Source organism: Aphidius gifuensis, unplaced genomic scaffold (genome assembly GCF_014905175.1).
Source record: "Aphidius gifuensis isolate YNYX2018 unplaced genomic scaffold, ASM1490517v1 Contig9, whole genome shotgun sequence".
NCBI lineage: Eukaryota > Metazoa > Arthropoda > Insecta > Hymenoptera > Braconidae > Aphidius > Aphidius gifuensis.
This window is the reverse complement of record NW_025220590.1, coordinates 13,750-32,099: the sequence shown is the minus strand read 5'-3', so window position 1 is coordinate 32,099 and position 18,350 is coordinate 13,750. Positions and strand designations below refer to the sequence as shown.

The 18,350-nt window shown below is 31.0% G+C and overlaps 1 protein-coding gene across 1 annotated transcript; it reads right to left on the bottom strand.

Annotated features, from left to right (window-relative positions):
- Positions 1-8,203: 8,203 nt before the first annotated feature.
- LOC122860106 (ATP-dependent DNA helicase pif1-like) lies at positions 8,204-17,716 on the bottom strand. The gene is made up of 4 exons (XM_044163759.1): positions 17,575-17,716; positions 17,072-17,299; positions 16,832-16,992; positions 8,204-9,313 (listed from the first exon to the last, which is right to left on the bottom strand). Exons 1-4 carry the CDS (start codon positions 17,714-17,716, stop codon positions 8,204-8,206), a joined length of 1,641 nt encoding a protein of 546 aa, XP_044019694.1.
- Positions 17,717-18,350: the final 634 nt, after the last annotated feature.

Below are 18,350 nucleotides of genomic sequence, written 5' to 3'. Positions count from 1 at the left end.
TGACCCGAAATAGGAATCATGTAGAAATTTCAGAGTGGGCATCCTATGGGAACCTTGTTAAATCTGTATCCGCGTTTATTCATTTTTGTAGATTTTAGAAATTTTTTTCCCGTGTTAATTTGAAAATAGTCAAGGAATGATAAATTTTGCATTGTGATTTAATATCATGAGTCAACTGAAAAGCAGATTTTAAGCAGGAAAAAAATGACTGATTTCAAAATCGATATCTCGAATGGTTTTCGAGATATCGAACAGCAAAGATTAGTTCTTTTTTTTTGTTTATCATATATTGACGATTATATTCGTAATAGAAAAACAAAAATTATATTCGATTATTATAGTTTTTTCTACGTATAAAACGTTAGTATTGGCAGAAATTCATTCATTCATTCACGCCGTCACTAGATTGCTAGATTAAATCACCGACAATCAATGTAAGTACCTTCCTTTAAATAAATTTTGTTCAGTGTTTGTTCTGTGAATTTATGACAAGTGTAAAAATATTAATAATGTAAAAGCCAAGCGTCATCGTAGCGTCAATGTAGAGTCAGTGACTTGCTTAATTAATCGACTGGATTGCTTCTCAATCCCGTCGCTTGTATTTCGGCCGTCATAATTTAATTATCATTCGGGTTATTCGCAATTTTGATATTTCTCTGTCTCTGACTCCGTCACGACCACATGGCTTTAGGTTCTCTCTTTTCGACGCGACGCGCGAGTAAAATCGAATTGGGTTACATATTTAATAATTGTTTTTGTATAGCATTTTCATGTAATAGCAACAGGGTAATTTATAAATAAATTGTGCTCCGACTTTTACCGAATTTACAAGTGTTATTTGAAATTATTTCTACCGTATTATTGTGTTATATTTTCGCGTATTTTTCAGGTTCATTTTTACCTCTCCCGACATTACGCAAATTCGTCTCCCTACCTTTCTTATGCGCCATAGCCGCGCAGGATAAACAGGGTTAAATTAATTACATATCAAGTTGGATTATTTTAAAGGGCAATATTGATTGTCTAATAAATAATTCGGCTACGATATTTCATGGGGGCTCGTCCGGTTTCAAGACGACAAAACGCGTACGCGGAGGGTAGAATTAAGCCGAGAAAATTAATTACGCGCGCGGGAAAATTCGGAGAAGAAAAAATTTTTTTTGTTGCGCGAAAAATAAAATAGATAAGTTCAAATTAATTTTTTTTAGGGGGTAAAATCTAACGCGGCGTCTCTTTTGTCGGCAAAATAAATAATTTTGTTAAGGGAAAGAAAATGTAAAGTTTTTTTTTGTCGCGTTTTTAAGGTAAAATTTAACACGTTTTGTTTAAAAAAAAAAGAGAGATAAAATAAAATAAATAAATAAAATAAAAAGGATTAAGGGCGGCAAATAAATTGTTTTCCCCAAGGTAAAAATTTGGTACGCTTTTAAAAAAAAAAAAAAAGGGAAAAATACATAAAATAAAATACAATAAATAAAATAAAGAAAAATTGCACAACTCAACAAGGCCGTTGGCAATAAAATTTAATCGTTTTTTTTTCTCGAAGAAACATTAAAATTTTATTTTTTTTAAATGTTTCCGGATCCTTTTTGTCTTTCTATGTAGCTACCTGTGGTGTTACTGGGTTTTTCCCCAATTTTAATGTTTATTCCCATAAGATAAAAGTACCCCCCTTTAACCTAAACCGATAACCGGGCCCAACGAATAAAAAAAAAAAAAGAGAAAAGAGAGAAATAAAATAAAATAAAATAAAATAAAGCATGAGAAAAGTTGCATGACTAATCTTAGGATTAAGTTGTCTGAACATACTTATAGTTAAATAAATAGTTTATCTCTATGTAGTATTTAGATTTACACAAATTGATAGATCTAAATAAATTTTGTTCAGTGTTTGTTCTGTGAATTTATGACAAGTGTAAAAATATTAATATTGTAAAAGCCAAGCGTCATCGTAGCGTCAATGTAGAGTCAGTGACTTGCTTAATTAATCGACTGGATTGCTTCTCAATCCCGTCGCTTGTATTTCGGCCGTCATAATTTAATTATCATTCGGGTTATTCGCAATTTTAATATTTCTCTGTCTCTGACTCCGTCACGACCGCATGGCTTTAGGTTCTCTCTTTTCGACGCGACGCGCGAGTAAAATCTAATTGGGTTACATATTTAATAATTGTTTTTGTATAGCAATTTCATGTAATAGCAACAGGGTAATTTATAAATAAATTGTGCTCCGACTTTTACCGAATTTACAAGTGTTATTTGAAATTATTAATACCGTATTATTGTGTTATATTTTCGCGTATTTTTCAGGTTCCTTTTTACCTCTCCCGACATTACGCAAATCCGTCTCCCTACCTTTCTTATGCGCCATAGCCGCGCAGGATAAACAGGGTTAAGTTAATTACATATCAAGTTGGATTATTTTAAAGGGCAATATTGATTGTCTAATAAATAATTCGGCTACGATATTTCAGTAGTAATGAAGCAATATGGTGAATTTGTGGATTTAAAATTCATGATCGATATCCAAATATCCAACATTTGAATGTTCACCTCGAAAATGGACAACGCGTTAATTTTTCAAATGAAAATATAGAAGTTCAAATTAATTTTTTTAGGGGGTAAATCTAACGCGGCGTCTCTTTTGTCGGCAAAATAAATAATTTGTTAAGGAAAAAAAAATGTAAAGTTTTTGTCGCGTTTTTATAAAATTTAACACGTTTTGTTTAAAAAAAAAAAAAAAAGAGAGATAAAATAAAATAAATAAAATAAAAGGAGGCAAATAAATTGTTTTTCCCCAAGGTAAAAATTTGGTACGCTTAAAAAAAAAAAAGGAAAAATACATAAAATAAAATACAATAAATAAATAAAGAAAATTGCATCCCTCAACAAGGCCGTTGGCAATAAAATTTAATGTTTTTTTTCTCGAAGAAACATTGAAATTTTTATTTTTTAAATGTTTCCGGATCCTTTTTGTCTTTCTATGTAGCAATACCTGTGGTGTTAGCTATTTGTTTTTCCTAATTTAATGTTTTTATTCCCATAAGATAAAAGTACCCCTTTAACCTAAACGATAACCGGGCCCAACGAATAAAAAAAAAAAAAAGAGAAAAGAGAGAAATAAAAATAAAAATAAAATAAAAATGAGCATGAGAAAAGTTGCATGACTAATCTTAGGATTAAGTTGTCTGAACATACTTATAGTTAAATAAATAGTTTATCTCTATGTAGTACTTTACAACAAATTGATAGATCTAATAAATTTTGTTCAGTGTTTGTTCTGTGAATTTATGACAAGTGTAAAAATATTAATATTGTAAAAGCCAAGCGTCATCGTAGCGTCATGTAGAGTCAGTGACTTAATTAATCGACTGATTGCTTCTCAATCCCGTCGCTTGTATTTTTCGCGCCGTCATAATTTAATTATCATTCGGGTTATTCGTAATTTTAATATTTCTCTGTCTCTGACTCCGTCACGACCGCATGGTTTGTGTTCTCTCTTTCGACGCGACGCGCGAGTAAAATCTAAATGGGTTACATATTTAATAATTGTTTTTGTAAGCAATTTCATGTATAGCAACAGGGTAATTTATAAATAAATTGTGCTCCGACTTTACCGAATTTACAAGTGTTATTTGAAATTATTAATACCGTATTATTGTGTTATATTTTCGCGTATTTTCAGGTTCCTTTTACCTCTCCCGACATTACGCAAATCCGTCTCCTTACTTCTATGCGCCATAGCCGCGCAGATAAACAGGGTTAAGTTAATTACATATCAAGTTGGATTATTTAAAGTTAAATATTATCAATAAATAATTCGGCTACGATATTTCAGTAGTAATGAAGCAATATGGTGAATTTGTGGATTTAAAATTCATGATCGATCCAAATATCCAACATTTGAATGTTCACCTCAAAATGGACAACGCGTTATTTTTTCAAATGAAAATATAGAAAAAAGCTCAGACAGCACCAGAAACAACATTACCTGCTTTTTAAATTATGTCAAATAGATGATTTGCAAGAACATTATTATACTCATGAAATTCCGAAGTATTTTACATGGGATATTTGTTTATCAATATCTGGTAAAATTTAGAGCATTGCATAATATCCCCTGTTCGAAATAATAATATTCAAGATTCCGAAATCATACGTGAAACTTCATATATGATATTAATAACTTAAAGTGAATATATTAATGGCAATGAATTATTATCAATCGACGACCAAAAAAGCATATAAAAAGATTATTAAAATATTTGAAAATGATAAAGGAGGACTTATTTTTTAGATGCCCCAGGAGAAACAGGTAAAACATTTTATTGAATTTAATATTAGCAAAAATCTTCGCATTAGTGGAAAGATAGCATTAGCAGTGGCTCTCATCTAGTGGCAGCAACTTTATCACCAAATTGCCAATTAATTTTAATTTTTCTGATGAGCCAATTTGTAATATTATAAGTAACCCTGCAACATGTAAACTGTTAAAGCAAACTAAAATAATTATTTGGGATGAATCTGCAATGGCAGGATTAGAAGCCTTAGATAGAACTTTGCAAGATTTAAATAACAAAAATTTTATAATGGGGAAAATTGTTATTTTGGCTGGTGATTTTTGACAAACTCTACCAATTATTCCAATATACATCAGCTGATCAAAAGATGCATGTTTAAAAAATCATATTTATGGAAACATGTACAATTAATAACATTAACGAAATATGCGAGTATTTCTAACGGGTGATTCTACTTTAGCAGAAATTTCAGAACAATTATTACTACTTGAGATGGAAAATGGGAGATTCTGATGATACCATCACATTCCCATCAAATTTTAATATTGTAGAATCAATAGATTCATTAATCGAAAAAGTCTTTCCTAAATACATACATATAAATCATTCTAATACTGAATGGTTAAATGAAAGCATTATTATTGCACCAAAAATGATAAAGTTAATCAAATAAATAGAGACATTTTGAATTTTCTGCCAGAACTTGTAAAGCATATGAATCAATTGATACAGTATGTTCTCCTGAACAGGCAATATATTATCCGATGGAGTTTCTAAATGCATTGGAACGGTCTGAATTACCGTCCTATATATTAACATTAAAAATTGGAGCACCGATAATGATTTTAAGAAATATTAATCCACCTAAATTATGTAATGGAACTCGGTTATGTATAAAATCATTGAACAATAATACAATTGAAGGTAGAGTATTAACTGATGCGGTGAAGATGTTTTTATTCCAAGAAATAAATATATATCATCTTGTAAAATATATACACTCAAAGAATATAAATTAGAACATTTCTTCAATAAATATATGTGCTGCTTGCGATTGAAATCAAGTAAATTCAAACATTTTATGTCAGTCCACTTCAATTGATTAACTTGGTGCCATGATTTGCAAACTGGAAAAGCATTTTATAAATTTATTATTATACATTTAATATAAATAATTTATAATGTCACAACTTGTTACATTCAAGAGTTAAAAAAAAAAAAATACCGAATAAAATTTGAATAAAAACAAAAAATAAATTAAAACATATGATATGTAATCAAATGGTGGCTTTATATTAGCATGAAGAAATTATGATGGTAATGTAGAATAAGATCAGGTTCACTTGGTCTTATGATAGGTAAATAAATAATAATAATAATAGAAAAAAGAAATTTCAATTTTGTCAAATAATTTAATTACAAAAAAATATATAAATTACTATTGATATTTTCTTTGCTTTGGAATAAATTAATATGTAAGATATTCAATATTTTTGTCTCAATGAAAATTATGTTCGGACTTTAATTTATAGGTTCATTTTTTATTAAAAATATTCATTACATCATTGGATAAAATAAAATTAAAGTAATTATGAATTTTGTTTTAAAATTATGATATAGACATGAGCCTTGGTGCAGATTCATTTTTAACCATCACATTTATGAGAAACCCCCAAAACCAAAAAAAAATAAAAAAAAAACTTACCATAATTGCGATTTATCCTTTCTTCAAAAGATAAAAAAGAAAAAATACAATGCATGACTTCATATGAAAGATCAAAAATACTCATCTTGCTGCTGTCAAAAAAGAAAACATACTGGCCTGTAAACTAATTTCAGATTTACATTTATTATTTTGTTTTTTTTTTCAATTGTTTTTGAATAAAAAAAATGAAATTTTCTGTGAAATACCGCTCCCGGGCGAAGCCGGGTATTTCTGCTAGTAGAAAATAAAAAATCTTGGAAAAAATTCAAAAAATTTTTTCTTTATAACTTTCAAATTAATAACAATTGCATGTGAAAATATAAAACAGTATAATTAAGCCTTTAAAAATTATACAATCGTATAATGCTGTCGAAACGCGATCGAAACGGTGTCGAGACAGAGTCAACTGGCATATAGTGATATAAAATTGAAAAATATTTTGCGATTGTTTAATTTTTAAATGCATAATTATACTGTTTTATTATGTTTACATGCAATTGTTATTAACAATTAATTTGAAAATTATAAAATTTTTTTTAAACTTTTACAAGTTTTTATATCTTCTATTATTTTTATAAAAAATACAAATCTATCATCAATAAACCATTATAATGTTTAAACAATTTAAAACAATAAATAATGAGCAAATTAGACACCTCTCAATTTGGTGTCGAAAGCCTGTCGATTCAGTGACAAAATATCTCGGTAATAATGACCGAATCAAATGATGAATGGTCTGAGGCTCGACAGCTTTTTGACTCCAGTAGATATTCGAATCATGTAACCTCTCTACCGTATGTAATGTAGACTCTTATTTAATATTGAATACATATACTAGTCAAGGTTTTCTTCAGTTTAAGTTGTTGTCATTATAATCTTATATTTATTTTTATATTTTCCAATTCATTTTGATTAACCTACGCTCGTGAATTACGTTTTATATACGAGTAGTATTAAGGAAATAATGTTGCTCTCAAAACATAATTCCTTTTGGCACCTTCATTTTCCTAGCTTTTCCTTAGCTACCATTTTTCTTGGAAATTTTAAAACTTAAAATAAACTAAAAACGTAAATTTGACGATTTGCATCAGTAACTCGCGTCGGTGATATGTTTGCACGGTAATGTATGCCTACCGAGCGGGCCAAAAGATCAGCTTAAAAACATAATATGTACTCCCTTCTCGAAGATTCATTTTGAAATTTTCTCTAAAACGGCTTTTTTAACCATTTTATAATTTCTCACCAGTTCTATCTTGAAAAACGTAAAATTTTTTTTCCGTATACAATAAAAAAATAGATTGAGACTTTAAGCCAATTTTATATCTGGGAATATTAGAGCGCCCCTACATACAAAAAATAATATTAAACCTTCATTTATTCTAAAAAAAAAAAAATAGCAGGTCAAGAGCGTCTAAATATATTTTTTATTATATTGTAGGGGGCGCTTCCTCTATTTATTGATATATAAATAACAAGCGGGTCAAGAAATTTTATATTTTTTTTCTATTGTAGAGGGCGCATTTGAGCCTCTATTTATAAATATTAAATACTAGCTGATTTACCCGGCTTCGCTCGAGGGTGGTTTACTACTGTACTGTCAGTATTAGAGTTGCATCCTAACCTTCGCTATGAGCGTCATTTTCCTTCCCATTTTAACCCAGGCTTAGGACTGGCAGCAAGTTTTGCTTGCGTTGCCAAAATTTTTAGCTTTTAAAGTTTCTTTCTTATTGACTTCCTAACGAAGGTTTATAATATTCAACTCTAGTACAGCCATTTTATCTATATTATATTAACATAAAATTAAATAACAAAATAAAAATTTACAATAAAGTAATATAAAACACTTAAATTGCTATAGTCTAATAACTAACTAAGCTATAAATGTTTTTGAAAGTAATTTTATTTCTATTGTAGCAATACGTAACTGAACGAAGATATTTCTTTATAAACGATATTATTAGTTCTTGTGTCAGGGGCATATATGTAAAGTTTTTTCCAAACTTACACGGGAGCAGGCAACATAAAATTGTCTATGAGTAAAGCAGGATCGGTGTTGTCAATTCCTGATATTTTCATTGTCTGTCCTTGTGCCTTATTAATGGACATAGCAAACCAAAAGTTTAATAGGGAATTGGACACGTTTAAATTCAAAGGGATATTCATTCGTTATCATTGGTATTCTTGGAATATAAACGATTTAACCACTCGCAGAACCAGTTAGGATTTCGGCTTCGATGAGATTTTTCTTCAAAGATATTATTCTTAACCTTGTCCCATTGCACAATTTTGGAGCATTTAAATTACGCATGAGAATAATAGGGGCGCCAATTTTTAAATTAAGTTTGTGTGGTGGGAGACCTGACGGATTTAATGAATTGAGAAATTCGATCGGGATATCTACAACATCGTCTTGATCACTAAGTGTATCGAAAGAAATATAAGTTTTTTCATCAGCTTCAAACATAGAAAGAATCTTTTCGTTTATGACGTTGACGGTGTCATTTTTAGGGGCCAAAATAGCACGTTCACGGAGCCATTCATTAGATTTATTGGAAAGTTGAGAAATTTCGGGATATACTTTATTGATTAAATTATTTTGATCTAGAACGGAAATTGCAAATGTAGATGTTATCTGTATCGTACTATCGTTATCATTCTGGAAAGTTCCACTACCAATTTTTAAAAGTGTTTGAGAGAAGAGGTCAGCATTATTATCACCACCAAGGTGTACACGCATATTGGTCGTTAGTCTCAAAGATGTTATGGAAGACCAAAGATATGATGATTTTAAGCATGCATTGATTTCATCGCTTTTACTGCCTTTTGGTACAACTGGCAATATTTGCCTAAAGTCACCAGCAAAAAGAACAACAACTCCACCCATCGGACGATCATCACTTCTAAAATCGTTCAGCGTCCGATCAAGTGCCTCAGGACCACCTTTATTTGCCATTGTCGATTCATCCCAAACAATAAAACGTGTTTCTCTTAGCAATTTTCCTAAAGAACTTTGCTTCTTCACACTACAAACTGGGCGCTCGGTAGTCTGAAGATTCAAAGGGAGTTTGAAAGCGGAATGTGCTGTCTTGCCATTTTGTAATAATGTTGCTGCTATCCCCGAAAAAGCGACTGCTAATGAAATTATCCCCTGCACACGTAGCTTTAAAAGCAAAAGATTCAGCATGAAAGTCTTACCAGTTCCACCAGGTGCATCGGGAAAAAATAATTTACCAGTATTTTGCAATACACTTTGTAAAATTGTATTATAAACAGCTTGCTGATTGTCTGTTAATTTTGGTTCATTTTCCTGAATGTAATTTGAAAGTATATCTAAATCATAAGAGGTTTCCGCAATATAAGCCCTATCTCGAAGAAAATTATTATCGTTATCATCAGTTCGTTACGGTGATTCCATGTTAAAATCAGACAGTTTTTTCCCGATATTTTTAAAAGATATTAATATTAAAGTTTTATTCAGAATATATGGAGTGACAGCTAAATCGCGATTTCCGGAGCGATGCCTTTCTTGTTGCAAAATGTCTAATGACATACTCTCTCTGTGAGTTTCCCACAATTCTGTTAAATTAGTAATATGGCAGAATGCAATCATAGTAACAAAAAGTTCTCTTAGATTCGACGCGGATTGAAATAAAACAGCTTCTTCGAGAGTAGCATTCCAATGACTTTCGTCTTCTAACAGACCAAGTGCTTGGCAAGCTCTTTGAAATGTTGGGTGAATAACGTCATCAACAGTTTTTAAATCTACGAAAGAAGTTGGTCCGCGGACGTGATGCAAAAGCATACGTAGATAATAACACTCAACATTGGTCGGATGAACTGTGTATACTCGACCAAGCATATTGGAATTGGATTTCTTGACTCCAGGATATTGTTCAACCGGACATCCTTGTTTTCTTCTATTAAAACTATTATTATTAAAAGTAAAATAAGATGGAACTTCAATATAAAGCAAGGTTTTTGCAAAGTCATCACGGGAGCAAAGTTCAAAAAAAGTCATGAGAGTAGTGTTTCTCACATTTTCAAGTCTTTCGCGAGCATTTCGATCCGTGAAGTAAACGCGTTGACCATTTTCAAAGTGTACTAAAAAGCTGAAAAACTGCTGGTGACCGTTCATGAATCCTAAAACCAAATATTTGCCATGCAGCTTCTGAGGAACTAATATATCTACCATTTTGGAATGCCTTTATTTCATCACGTGATTCTACCGAAAATGCAGCCTGATCAGATCCTTCATTAATATAACTACAAATATATTGAATAGCTTTTACTGAATGACATAGTTCTATGTTGATGTGAGAGTCAAATGCACGTAATAATACGGGGCTATATGGCACAATCCACCGATTGTCGATCGTTACCATGTGGCCAGACTTTCTAAGCTGGAAAGTTTGTCCACCGTCTTCAGGAGATCGACGTCAGTATTTTGGATACCCATCTTGCCCTGATTGAGTTTCGATAGTAAACAGTTTGGGAAAACCTTTTGAACACTTTTCATTTTGCATACATGGTGATGTTATGATCAATGGTCCACATGGGCCATGAATCATGTTTCTACTAACGATATTAAATAGAAGAGGATCTTCGTTCTGATTGGGCAACGCAGCACTAAGAACTAAATCGATATCATTTGGCCTCACTTTATCCTTGAGCCATACCAAAAGGTGAACGTGAGGCAAACCTCTTTTTTGTCATTCAATAGTATACATATGACACCTAACTTCACCATATATTTTATCTTTAGTAATAAGGTCTATAAATTTTTTAACTTTTAAATTAAAAACGCGAGCGATAATGTCATTCCGGTCAGCAGGTTTTTGATTGGGAAGTAAACAGGATTGGATATCTGGCCATTGAGGATTGCACGTCATTGTAATAAAAAGATCTTGGCGCCCGAAATTTCGTACGTAAACCATGGCATCTTGCTTACGCTGTTGCATGTAGCGAGGACCACCAACAAATGAAGATGGTAGAATAACCCTTTGGCCAATTTGATCTGGGTTCCCGTCAGCACGCATGGCATCTTGAAGTTCAACGTAAGTTTCGCAATCTAGTTTGATTTGCCTTTAAATATTGCAATCGTTCGGTTTCAATTTTCGCGTACATATCGACAATACACCGTGTTTGATAATCATAGGATAAGCGCCAGTGTACTTGCAGGAAAAAATATCAGAAAATGTCATGGGTAGAGTAGCAGAAAAATGACCTAGACTGAAAACGGAAAGATGTCCCTTTCAAAGTACCAGTGAATGACCTTGACGAAGTACCGGTGAATGTCCTGCTCAAAGTACCGGTAAATGTCCTAATCAAAGGACGGGAAAATGTCCCCGTCAAAGTACGGGAAAATGTCTCGATCAAAGTACCGGTAAATGTCCTGATCAAAGTACGGGATAATGTCCCTGTCAAAGTACGGGAAAATGTCCCGATCAAAGTACCGGAAAATGTCCTGATCAAAGTACCGGTAAATGTCCTGGTCAAAGTATCGGTAAATGACTATGCTTTTTTATGGGTGTGTTTTAAGGTTGTAAGTGACCATAGCTAGCGACTTAATATTTTTTTTTATAGGTGTATAAAAACGATTTTATCGTTACAAAAATTACTACGCTTTCATTTTGTCCAACTAAACCTTCTTAAAGATTAGGTAATTTTGGAGAAATAAAAAGGGTTGACTGACCACGAGTGGGCATAGCTAGCGACTTGATATTTTTTCATGGGTGTATTTTAGCGTTAGAATAATTACCACGCTTTTACTTTGTCCAACTAAACTTTTCCAATGACTTGAGAATTTCTTGAAAATAAAAAAGTGTTAACTAACCACGACTAACTATAGCTATTGACTTGATAATTTTTTTATAGGTTGATTTTATCGTTAGAAAAATTACTACGATTTTACTTTGTCCAACTAAACCTTTCCAATGGCTTAGGAATTTCTTAAAAATAAAAACGGTTGACTAAGCACGATCGATCATAGCTAGCGACTTGAAATTTCTTTTATAGGTGTATTTCTGCGTTAGAAATATTACTACGGTTTTACTTTGTCTAACTAAACCTTTCCAATGACTTGGGAATTTCTTAAAAATAAAAACGGTTGACTGAGCACGATCGACCATAGCTAGCGACTTGAAATTTTTTTTATAGGTGTATTTTATCGTTAGGAAAATTACTACGCTTTTACTCTGTCCAACTAAACCTTCTTAAAGACTCAGGAAACTTTGGAAAAATAAAAATGATTAACTGACCACGAGAGGGCATAGCTTGTGACTTGATATTTTTTTTATAGGTGTATTTCTGCGTTAGAAATATTACTACGGTTTTACTTTGTCTAACTAAACCTTTCCAATGACTTGGGAATTTCTTAAAAATAAAAACGGTTGACTGAGCACGATCGACCATAGCTAGCGACTCGAAATTTTTTTACAGGTCTATTTTATCGTTAAAAAATTTACTACGCTTTTACTTTGTCCAACTAAACCTTTTTAAAGACTCAGGAAATTTTGGAAGAATAAAAAGGGTGAACTGACCACGAGTGGGCATAGCTAGCGACTTGATATTTTTTTTATAGGTGTATTTTATCGTTAGAAATATTATCACACTTTTACTTTGTCCAACTAAACCTTTCTAATGACTTAGAAATTTCTTGAAAAATAAAAAGGGTGAACTGACCGCGATCAACCATAGCGAGCGACTTGAAATTTTTTTACAGGTCTATTTTATAGTAAAAAATGTTACCCCGCTTTTACTTTGTCCACCTAAACTTTTCCAACGACTCAGGAATTTCTTGAAAATAAAAAAGGGTTGACTGACCACGGCTGTTCATAGCTATTGACTTGATATTTTTTTTATAGGTTTATTTTATCGTTAGAAAAATTACTACGGTTTTACTTTGTCCAACTGAACCATTTTGAAGACTCAGGAATTTCTTGAAAATGAAAAAAGGTTGACTAACCACGAACGACCATAGCTAGCGACTTGATAATTTTTTTATAGATGTATTTTATCGTAAGAAATATTACCACGCTTTTACTTTGTCTAACTAAACCTTTCCAATGACTTAGAAATTTCTTGAAAATTGAAAACGGTGAACTGACCACGACTCGGCATAGCTAGTGACTTGATATTTTTTTAATAGGTCTATTTTATCGTTAGAAAAATTACTACGGTTTTACTTTGTCCAACTGAACCTTTTTGAAGACTCAGGAATTTCTCGAAAATGAAAAAAGGTTCGTGACCACGAACGACCATAGCTAGCGACTTGATAATTTTTTTATAGATGTATTTTATCGTAAGAAATGATACCACGCTTTTACTTTGTCTAACTAAACCTTTCCAATGACTTAGAAATTTCTTGAAAATCGAAAACGGTGAACTGACCACGAGTCGGCATAGCTAGTGACTTGATATTTTTTTTATGGGTTTATATTGTCGTTAGAAAAACTACTACGGTTTTACTTTGTCCAACAAAACCTTTTCAATGACTTAGGAATTTCTTGAAAAATAAAAAGGGTGAACTGACCACCAGTCGGCATAGATAGCGACTTGATATTTTTTTATGGGTGTATTTTAATGTTAGAAATATTATCACGCTTTTATTTTGTCCAACTAAACCTTTCCAATGGCTTATGAATTTCTTGAAAATAAAAAAGGGTTAACTGGCCACGACTGACTATAGCTATTGACTTGATATTTTTTTTATGGGTTTATTTTGTCGTTAGAAAAACTACTACGGTTTTACTTTGTCCACCTAAACCTTTCCAATGACTTGGGAATTTCTTGAAAATAAAAAAGTGTTAACTGGCCACGACTGACCATAGCTATTGACTTGATATTTTTTTATAGGTGTATTTTATCGTAAAAAATATAACCACGCTTTTACTTTGTCCAACTAAACCTTTCAAATGACTTAGGAATTTCTTGAAAATTAAAAAGGGTTGACTGACCACGAGTGGGCATAGCTAGCGACTTGATATTTTTTTTTATGAGTTTATTTTATCATTAGAAATATTATCACGCTTTTACTTTGTCCACCTAAACCTTTCCAATGACTTAGGAATTTCTTGAAAATGAAAAAGGGTTGACTGGCCACGACTGACTATAGCTATTGACTTGATATTTTTTTTATGGGTTTATTTTATCGTTAGAAATATTATCACGCTTTTACTTTGTCCAACTAAACCTTTCCAATGACTTAGAAATTTCTTGAAAATTGAAAACGGTGAACTGACCACGACTCGGCATAGCTAGTGACTTGATATTTTTTTAATAGGTCTATTTTATCGTTAGAAAAATTACTACGGTTTTACTTTGTCCAACTGAACCTTTTTGAAGACTCAGGAATTTCTCGAAAATGAAAAAAGGTTGGTGACCACGAACGACCATAGCTAGCGACTTGATAATTTTTTTATAGATGTATTTTATCGTAAGAAATGATACCACGCTTTTACTTTGTCTAACTAAACCTTTCCAATGACTTAGAAATTTCTTGAAAATCGAAAACGGTGAACTGACCACGAGTCGGCATAGCTAGTGACTTGATATTTTTTTTATAGGTCTATTTTATCGTTAAAAAAATTACGACGGTTATACTTTGTCTATCTAAACCTTTCTAATGACTTAGGAATTTCTTGAAAAATAAAAAGGGTGAACTGACCACCAGTGGGCATAGCTAGCGACTTGATATTTTTTGTATAAGTGTATTTCAACGTTAGAAATATTATCACGACTTACTTCGTCCAACCAAACTTTCCAATGACTCGGGAATTTCTTGAAAATAAAAAAGTGTTAACTGACCACGATCGACCATAGCTAGCGACTTGATATTTTTTTTAAAGGTCTATTTTATCGTTAGAAATATTAACACGCTTTTACTTTGTCAAACTAAACCTTTCCAATGACTTAGGAATTTCTTGAAAATTAAAAAGGGTTGACTGACCGCGATCGACCATAGCGAGCGACTTGATATTTTTTTCATAGGTGTATTTTATCATTAGAAATATTATCACGCTTTTACTTTGTCCCTCTAAACCTTTCCAATGACTTAGGAATTTCTTGAAAAATAAAAAGGGTGAACTGACCACCAGTGGGCATAGCTTGCGACTTGATATTTTTTTTATGGGTTTATTTTATCGTTAGAAATATTATCAGGCTTTTACTTTGTCTAACTAAACCTTTCCAATGACTCGGGAATTTCTTGAAAATAAAAAAGGGTTGACTGGCCACGACTGACTATAGCTAGCGACTTGATATTTTTTTATGGGTGTATTTTGATGTTAGAAATATTATCATGCTTTTACTTTGTTCAACTAAACCTTTTCAATGACTTGGGAAATCCTTGAAAATAAAAACGGTTGACTGACCACGATCGACCATAGCTAGCGACTTGATATTTTTTTCATAGGTCTATTTCATCGTTAAAAAAGTTACTACGGTTTTTTTTTGTCCAACTAAACCTTTCCAATGACTTAGGAATTTCTTGAAAGTTAAAAAGGGTTGACTGACCACGAGTGGGCATAGCTAGCGACTTGATATTTTTTTTATAGGTGTATTTTATCGTTAAAAAAATTACTACGGCTTTACTTTGTCTATCTAAACCTTTCTAATGACTTAGGAATTTCTTGAAAAATAAAAAGGGTGAACTGACCACCCGTGGGCATAGCTAGCGACTTGATATTTTTTTATGGGTGTATTTTAGCGTTAGAAATATTATCACGCTTTCATTTTATCCAACTAAACCTTTCCGATGACTTGGGAATTTCTTGAAAATAAAACGTGTTAACTGGCCACGACTGACTATAGCTATTGACTTGATATTTTTTTTACGGGTTTATTTTATCGTTAGAAATATTATCACGCTTTCACTTTGTCCAACTAAACTTTCTAATGACTTAGAAATTTCTTGAAAAATAAAAAGGGTGAACTGACCACGAGTGGGCATAGCTAGCGACTTGATATTTTTTTTATAGGTGTATTTTAGCGTTAGAAATATTACCACCCTTTTACTTCGTCCAACTAGACTTTTTTAAAGACTCAGGAAGTTTCGGAAAAATAAGACAGGTTAACTGATGCTGCTAACAATAATTGGTTATGCTGCTCCAACATAATAAGTGACTTATCCAACACTAATTCAACCACGAAATACGAATTTATATTAATAATGCAATTTATATAACTACTATCCTGCCATTAATTGATCTGGTATTATCATAAAATTGTGATGATAAATCATAGAGTCAAAGTTGATCAAGAGCTGTCGTTAAATCATTTTTTTATTAACAAGATTACAATATCAGCAGTATAAGTTATATATCCCAAAGTGCATTTAAATTTTTTTGAGTTTTTTACTTTTCAAATCAAAGCCATCGATGTACGTTTTAATTTTAATCGTTACACTCATATGAATCCATATTAATCCTCTAAAGATATTTATTATTTATCATATTTGTAACTAAATTTTTTTAATGTTTATTTGTAATCTTTTTTCTATCAAGTTTTTATTTATTTATTTATTTAATTTTATAATTTACTGCAAAAAATTTGAAATGTATTTTATTATTTTTTCAAACATAATTCTTTCACAATTTTGTTTAATTTTATATTTTATTATATCAATAAATTTAAATTAACGAGGGTTTCTGAGTCCAATCAAAAATTTTTTAATGCAGACATTGAAATTATTTCTTGTTATGATTAGCTTATTAATCTCAAGAAAGCCTAGAAAAAAATGTTATTATTATTATTATTATTTCTATTTACGAAATTTCTGTTTTACAAATTGAACAATTTATTTACTTGAAATAGCGCGAGTAACCACCTGTCGAAGTGGATTAAATCCGTTTCTTCCAGTCAAAGTCATTGTTCGTAGCTGATCTGTTCCAACTATTGCTTTTAACAGTCTACGATCGACTTCTTTTGGATTATTTAACCATCTTGTTTCTATATCGAGAAGATCTATATCCTTGATGGTTAAATTTTCTTCGGTAAAAATAGTTAAATTATTATTATGATTATATGCCTGTCCTTCTCCAGGTCTTTTTTCTTGTCTAGCCTGTACCTCTTCCTTGTTCTTCTGCAAATTCTTCATGTTCTTCTTCTTGTACCTGTCTCTGTTCTAGTATTTCCTCCTGTTCCTGTTGTTGTACAAGTTCTTGCTGTATTTCCTGCACTTGCTCTTGTTCTTGTACCTCATCCTGAAATAATCCTTCTTGATGTGTATGTAGCAGACATCCTGTTATCTGGCCATTCAAATTAACCTCAAGTGATTCAAGCCATGCTTTATTTTCTAATGAAAAAATGTTCATTCAGTTATCATTTTGTTAATTTTGATTTATTTTTTTTTTTTTTTATATTATTTGATAAATCTTATTTCATATTTATTTGAACAATTATTATCATGCATATTATTAAGGTTACCTATAGCATTTTTAATTATTTAAATATAAACAAAAAATATCTTAGTTCGTCGAAAAAAAATATTCTTATTTTGTCAATTTTTATATTATTTGATGAACAATTATTAAAGTAAAAAAAAAATTAAATCTTTGATAATACATTTACCATTTGTTGCGATAACTCTGGCATGATAAAATCTATTACCATATTGGATCATCAATTTACCAAAAACGTCTTTGGTTCTTACTTCAGATGATTCAATAACTGTGGTTGAACGAGAATTTACCCAAAATATTAAATTATACATGATAATTCAATTAATTATCACAAAATTTATGAATAAACTAAACAGTTTCAAATCAATCTGTCACTATATAATGTGAAGTTATCATATGAACAAACATAAAAAATATTTGTTTTTTCTAAATAATAATAATTATTATGTTACGTCTTGGTATCAATATAATAAATAAATTAATTATTTAAATATTTAGTAAATTCAAGGGCATATAAAATATTGAGTCAGCATGTAGATTTTTTTTCTTTTTATTTTTTTTATAATTATTTTTATATTTTTTTAGCAAAACCAACATTTTACCTTTTTCTCACATATTATTTTTTTATTTTAATTTTTATTTTCTCAAGCCGTAGTTCAAAGTCACCTTAGCTACTCGATATTTTACATCCGTTGACGTTACAAATAATTCTCTAAGTAAATTAATAAATGCTGACTATCGTGGGACAGGTAAAATATAATTGGCTAAGATGTTTCCACCTAAGATCATCCCTACTTTTTGATTTAATTTTTATGGGAATTATTATTTTAGAATTTAAGGAGCTTCACTCCTGCGACAACTTTTGTTTAGACAATATCTAAATTAATTATTAAATTTAAAAATTTATAAATCAAATATAATTAAATAAATAATTAAATCAATTGA

Excerpts from the sequence above, each read along its gene's own strand:
- LOC122860106 (XM_044163759.1), bottom strand. The coding sequence starts at position 17,716 with ATGTATAATTTAATATTTTGGGTAAATTCTCGTTCAACCACAGTTATT. Across the intron at positions 17,300-17,574 it reads CAGAGTTATCGCAACAAATG|AAAATAAAGCATGGCTTGAA; the intron begins GTAAATGTATTA and ends TTTTTTCATTAG. Across the intron at positions 9,314-16,831 it reads GATTTAATCCACTTCGACAG|GAAAATGAACCAAAATTAAC; the intron begins GTGGTTACTCGC and ends AATTACATTCAG.